The sequence below is a fragment of the Meriones unguiculatus genome, chromosome 2 (genome assembly GCF_030254825.1).
Source record: "Meriones unguiculatus strain TT.TT164.6M chromosome 2, Bangor_MerUng_6.1, whole genome shotgun sequence".
Classification (NCBI taxonomy): domain Eukaryota; kingdom Metazoa; phylum Chordata; class Mammalia; order Rodentia; family Muridae; genus Meriones; species Meriones unguiculatus.
In genome coordinates, this window is record NC_083350.1 from 103,945,564 (window position 1) to 103,954,865 (window position 9,302).

Here is a 9,302-nt window from a genome sequence, read left to right on the forward strand (position 1 = left end):
TGTTCTAGGTGAGGCTTCCATTCAAATGGGTCCATCCATTCCTGAGTTCTAACCAATCTTAGTCATTTGGAAAGTCCCTTTTGCTTGTAACAATCTCTGCCCCACAGCAAGTGCACAATGAAAGTAGACAGAATGAATAGGACTTGGATTCTGCAGCAGCAGCAGCAGGCACAGATAATCAGCAACCGCATCAGACACTAGAAGGTCCCCGGGGAGCACTTGAAATCCAGGCAGATTCAGCACCACAGCTGAACCCTGCCTGCGCTAGTGGAACCTGGGCTCGGGAGGAAAGCTGAGAGCTAGGGTGCAGGAATGTCATTCTTCAGACAAGCGGATCATTTAGGTGTGGCTGCCATCAACTGTGCTCTCAGGAAAAGTCAGGATCCTTCAGTCTTGAGGCATAGAGAACAGCCTTTTCATTCTTATTGACCATGTGCAAGCTTAATTCACCCAGAGTGAGAGGGGATAGATGGAAATGGCAGCACAAACAGCGCCCTGTTTGTTCTGCCTCAGAGACTGGAAGAAAGCCTTCGAGCCCAGGCGTCTTTGCAGATGGTGCACACAGAAATGAGCAGGATGCATGGAGGTGACCCCAGTGCACCCAGCAATTTAAAGCTGATTGTCCAAAGTCAGTAGTTTTTATTTATTTTCGAGAAAAATGAGGAGAATTGCTAGGAAAGTTGAGATACTTCAGGGGCCCTTTATGTTGTATAGACATAGCAAAAATGTAAAATGTAGCAAAAATATAAACCGTATAACCAAGTCATGCAGGCTCTGGCCCCACCTGCCTTCTTGTATTTGTTACTTTGTTTACGAGAACAGGGACTGGCCTGTCATCGAGGTGCTTTATACCTCCATGCCAGGGATGCAGAGCACTGCTCCCGTCTTCCTGGGTCTACTGCTGCTCATCCGGGAGATTCAGACCCCTGTGGCACTAAGGCCACAATGAGGACTATGCAAATGAAGTTAGGCTCAGATTTCTTCAATTAGCTCCACTCCCTGGAGTTTTGGAATCTGCTTTTACCTGCCCCTTCTCTGTGTTTCTCAAGCAGACAAGTAGGAAGAAATGAAATGATCCTCTCATGTTGTTCTCCCTTGTGGAAGGTGATTTCCTTTCAAAGGTCACTTTTGTAGGTTCCTGTCTTAATTCTTCATTATCCTAAGCTCCTGGCTCCTCTAAATCCCACTGTTCAGTAAGGGCTCAGTAAACATTGTTCAGTAAATGGAACTATAACAAAGCCTGCACTCTGTGCTCTGGTGATAATGAGCTGCTGAGTGCTAGTCTCCAAGCTCACTTCGCATCTTACATTTCCTCTTCTGTTTGTCTTCATTGCCTCAGTGATTCCTCTCTAAATTCCATCCCAGACGGCTCCCTATTCATTCCAGAAGGTTCTTTCCTGCCCCCTCCTCCCTCTTCTTTCCTTCCTTTCTCCCTCATCTCTCCCTCTCTTCTCCCACTCCATTTCTTTCTCTTATAAATATTTCTGACATATCAGAGAATTTAATCATTTAGCATGGGCTAGAGTAGTATTCAAATGAGCTTATTGAAGAACCAGAAATGTTAGCCTATGTAATAAAACACTGGCAGTCTTCAGATAATTTTAGTTTTATACTCTGGATCCTAAATGAATAATTATATGTATATACAAACTCAAAATACATTTTGACATTACTCCTACTCGCTTCTGTCCTCTCTGGAGTTTTTTCTAAGCTAAGATATCCATTTAGAATACTGACACAGGTCAGTATTGAGTTGACTTTGTCCATATGGAACAGAGAGAGGACATCTGTTTTATGCAGTCTTTGAGCCACGACCTTGGCTTTTCACCTTGGCAGTCAAAGTACAATGATACCCATTGTGGAAGTGTGGGATTGCGTCTGGGCATAACACAATCTGTGTGGATAGATGTGAAAAAAAAATTTTCTTGAAGAGTGAAAAATGAAGATGGACAAATAAAAATATCAAGAACCACAGTTGTTGAGAGACCAAAAGATTAAAAGTCAGCAGCTATTATTATTAAAGTTTAAGGCCTGAACTAAGACTAGGTGGGTGGAGAAGTCCAGTAATGCCCTGAGGGGAAGGACCACCTTACTGCATTCTTTCCCCACCCACTAGAGATACAGTTGCTAGGAAACTGGCCCATCCCCCTAGGGAGGGACACCAGGTCATTAATGGTTTCGGGACCTTCCTATAGCCAATCAATTCAAAATGCAACATTTTGATCAATAGATGCTTGCCAGGCAGGAATAACTCCTGCCTTGGGCATGCTGGGAAGGACCAGAATCTTTAAATCACCCAACTAACCTGAGCACAGAGCTCTGGACTCTCACCCCTTCGGCCATGGGGGGTGTGAGCCCAAGCTGTAGCTTGTAATGATTTATAATAAAAAGAACCTCATGTATTTGCAGCAGAGTCTATTTATTCCTGGTCTTTTGGGGTTTGTGAACTGGGCAGAGCATTGCAATCAAGCAGAGATGTAGGGAAGCAGTTAGGAAGACACAAAGACTGGTACAGAGAACACTGTCTTTTTTCCCTCAAGCTCTGAAGTGGATTAGATTCCTGAGTGCTCTGGAAAGGACTGAGATCTGTAGCCTTAATGCAAACAGCTGCAGTAACATCAGTTGAACTTAGGGTTATGGGTGTGTCACTGACGGTTCAAAATTGTTTTCTTATTTTTGCTGTCCTAGACACTAAAATGTCTTCTTTTAAAAAGAGACATGGATATGTTCAGGTCTGGGATCATTACCCACTGGAAATAACCATTAAAATGAGCCCCGAATTTGTACCCACTCCCCCAACAAACTGTTTTTATATGGGTAGGTACAGTCTGCATAAAGAGGAAGGAAACAAAATTTTAAAGTACCTGATTTCCTCATGACAAGATTAAACTTGAAAACAAGCCACTTAATAAATGCAAAATATGAGGGTGTCCAGCAACCCATTTAGTTTTGTATGTTACAATATATTATTTAAACCTTCTCTCGTTTGGGAAAACGTAACTAAACAGTTATTTTTGAGAAGCCCATGTGTTGTTCTGTCAGGCACTTGGCTTGGCCCATTTCTTGAGGACAAATTTTTGGATCTAGAGAGTTGCATTACTGGGATCCTCACCCAAACAGGGCAACCCTCTAGGCCTTAATACCTCCTGTGTGTCCTCCTTCCTTTTCTACCCAGAAGCCCCAATTTAGCCACATATACACTCACCCTGGGTTTTTATGTCTCAAGCTGGTCAGATCCTAAGACATTTCCATGGAAAACAGCTTCATGGCTGCTGGGAAAGTCCTACCTCCCTTCTGGTAGCAGGACATTTTCTTAGTTTGTCTTCCATTGCAGGTGGGAAGATTCCTGGTGTGTGTGGGCAAAGTCAAAGAATAATTCAGAGAACCCCAGGGATCTGCTACACTGCTGAGCAGGCCCTGTACTCAAGAATCAACACTCAGCAAGAAAAGTGCTCTTGTGTGCTAGAAAAGTTTCTGTGGCCAGAACCAATGTGAACACCAGTCACACGCACATTTTGTAAGCAATAGGTCATTCTTGGTGAATACTCTTCTAATTTAATTGTCTGGCTTTATTGAGCCCCGACTCTCCGTAGAGATGCTGCTAAACATTGTGACCGCATGATCATATTGATTTTCATAAGCACCATAAGAATTTTAGGCTAGTGGAACCGAAGCTTAGAAAGATGGATAAAGATTTAGTTTCTCATTAGTGATCCACAGGGTCAGAACTCAGAATCCAAGAATAAATGTTGGATTCCTATGTTATGTACAGAGGAAGAAAAGGAAGGCTTTAAGTCACTATAATGGAGGAAAAAATTAAATGGATATAGTTTCTTCTACCTACAGATAAATATAGTCCCACCCCTCATCAAGGAAGTTCTCTATTCAACACATGGATACCATTGCAGAGACCCACAACCAATCAAAATGCAGAGCTGCGAAGGCCAGTACAAATAACACATCTGCAAACAACTCCTGCACCCACGGCTCAGGCAACATTGGGGAAGAGGAGGCAGAAAACCATAAGAGCCAGAAGATCAGGGAGGTTATTCTGAGACTGTGTCTCTTAGGAATGTCAGAAGCAACACGCATAAAGTCTCAGCAAGGTGACGTGCTCATGTTTACACGAGCTGAAAAGGGACAACAACAATAAGTATGCTAGAATGGAGAGAGCGGGGAGCCCACAAGACCTCAACCCACACGAAGAACTACAGGCAACTGAGGACTGCTGAGAGTCAGACAAGTCTTCTCCGTGAAGAGCACACCAGCTGCTTATCCAGTACCAAACTGTCAGTTCTGAAAACATACATGAGTAATGTCATACAGACTGAGTAGGTTGCATATACATACATATGGATGTGGATATATATATATATATATACCTATGTATATATACACATATATACATATCCATATATATACATTCCTAAATATATATGCACATATAACATATATAAACACATATGTGTGTATATACATTCCTAAATACAACCTACTTAATGAATGCATACATGTATACAGATACATACATACAAGTAATAACAATTAATGAAAAAAGAGGTCATGAGGAAAAAAGAGAGAGCCAAGGAGAAGTATATGGGAAGGGTTGGAGGGAGGAAATTAAAGGTTGAAACAATGTGTCTATATTATAATCTCAAAAATAAAAGAAATAAAAATGGATACAGTGATGGCTACATCCTTAGAGAAAGAAGAAGTACAATGGGTTGAATGGTAGTCTGCCCTCAAAGACATGCCCACATGCTCACCCACGTGCTCAGCCTTGGACTGTGATCTTACGATCAGAAGAAGGTTGCAGATGCAACTGAATGAAGGCTCCTGAGGCGAGATTACTTCGGACGGTCTGGGAGGGCTTTAAAGCCAATGCCAAGTTCCTATATAAGAGACAACAGGGAAGAGACATGGGTAAGTGAGAAGGCTTTCTAGAGAAAGACAGGACAGTTCAGGAGTTGTGGCCTCCAGTCAAGAGAAGCCCTGATGACAGAACTGGATAGAGCAACTTCCTCCCTCCCTAGAGCCTTCAAAGGAAGACTCATTAGGCCTGCCTACTGGATTTCAGATTTCTGGCTTCTGGGACTGAGAAGTGAAAAATGGCTATTTCCCAATGGCCTGCGGTGACACCACTCTGTGAGTGAGGGTCCTGACTGAACAATAAGAGAAGTAAACGGAGCACCAGAATGTCTCCCACCACGATGGAATGTGCCCTGAAACTGCGAGCCAAAATAAATGCCATTTTCCTTAAGTTGCTTTTGTCAGGGCACTTTGTCACAACATCAGGAGAAGCAGAAATGGACCGACAGATTCTAACTGTAGCTCTACTTCGTGGTGACTATAACCCAAAGTTCTGAAGAACATGGCCAAAGATCTGTTGCCAGAAAGACCTGGAGACAATCCAAACTAATGCTCTACATCCCAGGAGCTTAACTCTGGGTGTGCTGCCCTCAAAAGGTAACCCTGCTTGGATCCTGCTTGGAAATTGTTTATTGTATTAGAAATTGTTTTTGTCTGATTCCTTCCTTGTTTCAAATGCCTTGCCATTTGGTTACCATGACCTAGTTAATTTGGGTATATTTAACTACTGCTCCTTTTGACAACAATGTGTTCATTCTCATGAAAATGCTGTTTCCCTTTCAGCAGCCGGGACAGACTGATGATGAGGTGAGACAGGTAGAACTCTGTGAACCTTAGCCATTCCAGGAAGAGCTCCTAGTCCACAAAGTCTCGCTACTTGCTTCCTTCTATGTGAATGCCCTTCGCACTGCAACCCATTTTGCTCCACACTATTTTAGTGCTCTGATGATGTTAGTAACACATAGTCCCTGACCTTGATTCAGCCAAGTGGCTTGCTCAATAAAATTAAATGAGATTCAGAGCCCAAGTGAAAGAAGCTTTGCATGTCTCCACTGTGCTCTTAAATGTCTCCCATCACTGTAAGAAGAATGTGTCCTTTGTTCCAGGAAAAGGTACAAGGGACACAAGAACTCTATTTCCCATCATTGTAAGAAAAAGGAGCTGACGTGCCCATTTGAGCCCAGCCTAGACCATGTAAGCCCCAGTGGACCCACAGGCTTACAATAAATGATCATTGGCTATTATTTCAATGTGTGCAGATGATTTGTTATAATAGCAAACAGATACACCAGACACAATAACTTTTATTTTCCTCTACTGCTTCTACATGTGAACTGATGTCATGTTGACTGATTTTCCAAATGAAATCGGGCCTTTCTTGCTAATATGATAAATCAAGAGGGGAAGATTAGGCACAGAGTTGTCCTTCCCTGCCACAGAAACTCTTTCTCCCCGGGTGAGAAGACAAAGCAATGGGGGGAGGGGAGATGCTGCAAGTTCAGAGCTGGCTGCTCCACTTGCATTGTAATTGTAGGTGAGGACACAGAGTGTTATTGGAGGTGTTTTAAAGGTCATGCTCATTTAAGCGGGACATCTTGTTCCTTTTATCCCCAGTCCTTTGAATTTCCTTTTGAAAAGCTGGTGAATATTTTTGGCCATTCTGTTTCCCCTACCAGATAATACCATTTACTAAATGGATGCTAATTAAGCCACAGGGCCAACGCGTTGAGAATTCAAAACAAAACTCATGAGCTCTTGTGACTGTTATATACCCTGTCCCCTACAAGCAGGGCGAGATGCTCCACTTTTAAAGAGGACTCCAAATGTCAAGAAACTTGTAGCCTCAATAGTAGAGTGATTGGCTTTGTTTAGTTTGGATTTTGAAAGTGTAGCAAACAGGCTTACATGTGGGAACATAAAGAGAGACAGACGGAAGCCTAAAGAGCTATGTCACAGCTCTGTAATTAAAAAAAAAAAAAAAGATGCACACATGCCTGGGCTGATGATGTAGCTCTTCTCCCTGAAAGAGACTTCAAAAATAATTGTTTTCTTCTTGCTCAGACTCATCTAGAAGAGGCGAATCATTTCACACTTGAAACTAAAATGCTCTGGATTAGTTTGAGGGTAAAGGTGGGTTGGGAAATAAGAGCCTTGAATAATGGATTCTTTCTCCTCCTTTAAATCTGCCACCAGAGTATCTTTAAGTGCTGTCTATTTGCAAGAGGGCCATTCGTTGCTGTACAGTGCCTTAAAGACCATCAGTGGCCTTACTTAAAGTATCTTCAAGGGCACAGGAGAGAGTGAGCTAGATTTGACCTATTTTCCTTCTATCTGAAATGCCATTGTTTGACTGGAAAGGGCAGTACTACTAAAGGGGGGGGGGGGGATGTTCTGACACATTTACCTGTGTCATCTCGTGTGGAAGGGCCTCCTGTCTTTGGGTGTTGTGGCAATCCTGAGATCTTTTCAGTTACAAACCAGAGGCCTTGCCAGAGAATCTATGTGTTGTGCTGTGAAGCCGGGCAGAGTGGCTTCTTCGTCTGTGGGAGGGATGTCTTCCTGACAGGCTGAGGGACAGCAAGGACATCCTCATCAGTTGGCTTTGTTTGTGGCTAGATTGTGTTGGCTGCATTGATGGTTCCTTTAGGGTTTGAAGGAGGCTTTGTTTGGGGTCTCAAGGGTGACAGTAAGTGAGAAGAATTCTTTGGACTTCTAGGTAGGCTCTTGGGAAGGCAACTTGAGGAGCCTTCAGGATGCCTCTGGCTTCCTCTGGGGGCTACTTTGACGATGTCTTCTTGCTGAAGCAATGAGGGTGAGATCTCCCGCTCACTGACTCTAATTTTCTCAGGCTAGGAGAGGTGGAAATGCAGCCAGAGGCTTGCTGGCCAAACCGGAGAAGGTTTCCTGGCTCTCAAAAAGTTTGATAGATTTGGGGGGAGCATTGCCTTTGGACACGGGAACTACATCCTTTCCCTGAGGCTAGGAGCACCCATTTCTGGAAGTTTCAGGAAAACATTATCTAAATTGCTACTCTTTCGCTCAAAAGTTGTTTCTTCTGTGTCAGTGCTCAAATGCCACCCATTCTGTGGCGTTTCTTTGTTCCTTCTCAATGGAAATTACAAGGAGGTTGCTGCATTTTCAGGGAGGAACAGCTTGTCCAATCTGAGGTAACAAAGAGACTGAGGTGCAAAAGGTGTCTGAAATGTCAAAAGGAAGCTTTTAATTCAGAGGAGGTAGAGAGAACTACATTTTCATTGGTGCCCTTGACATTTCGAAGATAATTTACCCATGTGATTTTGGTATAGTGAATAGCATGTTAAACCCATCTCAATAGTAGATTGATGTTCACTTACTGTCTACTTACTATTCCCAAACAAAAGACCTTTAAAGACTTTGGTAAATTAAGAGACTCCAAAGTCACATCTCTAATCTCCTTTTGATGATTCTGTTTGAAGAAAAGCAGACATACATGAAGTTCTCCTTTATCATATCATTCTTTGTATGTATGTGTTCATGCATGTATGGTTGCATTTAGTGCATTCTAGGGATTCCTGAATGGGGAAAACAAAGTCCCTTCCCTCAAGGTTTAAATAAGGAGACATGCTTTCAAAAATAACTGATGTGAGCCATGCATGGCGACACACATCTACAAACCCAGGAGTATTGCAGACTCACAGCCAGCCTGCACTACATAAGAAAGACCCTAAAAGACTCTGGATATCACGAGGTGGCCTGTTTATCTTGATGACAAGCATTCTTTACAATTTGCTTCTACAGAGTTCCCTTCCCACAAATTCCTTCTCCTGCTGCAGTTTTAGCTGAGCCTGCCATTTGGCAATGGGGATCATGGGAATATGGAAAACGATCTGTGGCATTGGGGCAATGCCAGTTCCTACCCATCCATCTTATCAATGACCGAATCAAAGTCAGTTCTTGACTGTTCACAGAGAGGGCACTCTGGAATAGATGCTAACGCTGTCGCCCGTTGCCATGGGACACTGGAAGGTGGGCGTGGACGGTACATGGGTTGTTGGTGGATGAGCACCGGCAGTTAATCACATATTCTGAGATGCTCAGCAATTTTAGTGCTGCCACCCGAAATCCTCTGGAAACGTGTGTGTTTGGACAGGACAAATCTCATAGTGGTTAATCATTCACTTTTTAGTACAATATGATTTTAACTTCACCAATAGCACTTTTTGGCACTTACTTCCTTGACTTAATAATACTGAATGCTGAAAACCAACAGATGTTCTTCGTGACCTGACCTTGTCCTGACTGTGGTTCAGCACTGGGTAAAATGCTGTGGCTATGCTCATGTTTATTGTAACTCTGTGCTCCCATTATGCTATCACGTACGGCCTCCACACTGAAGGGCCCCACGCCCAAACGCTCCCCACTTTTATACCTCAGTGTACTTGTGTGCTTGTCCA

At 43.1% G+C, this 9,302-nt stretch overlaps 1 protein-coding gene across 1 annotated transcript in view; it reads right to left on the minus strand.

The window, feature by feature from the left end:
• Positions 1-8,744, minus strand: part of Plekhg7 (pleckstrin homology and RhoGEF domain containing G7) — a 36,622-nt gene extending 27,878 nt beyond the window's left edge. The window contains 4 exon segments of the mRNA XM_060378623.1: positions 54-264; positions 7,434-7,667; positions 7,700-7,777; positions 8,661-8,744. Of these exon segments, the coding sequence (XP_060234606.1) occupies positions 54-264; positions 7,434-7,667; positions 7,700-7,777; positions 8,661-8,744 (607 nt within the window).
• Between the last annotated feature and the right edge of the window lie 558 nt (positions 8,745-9,302).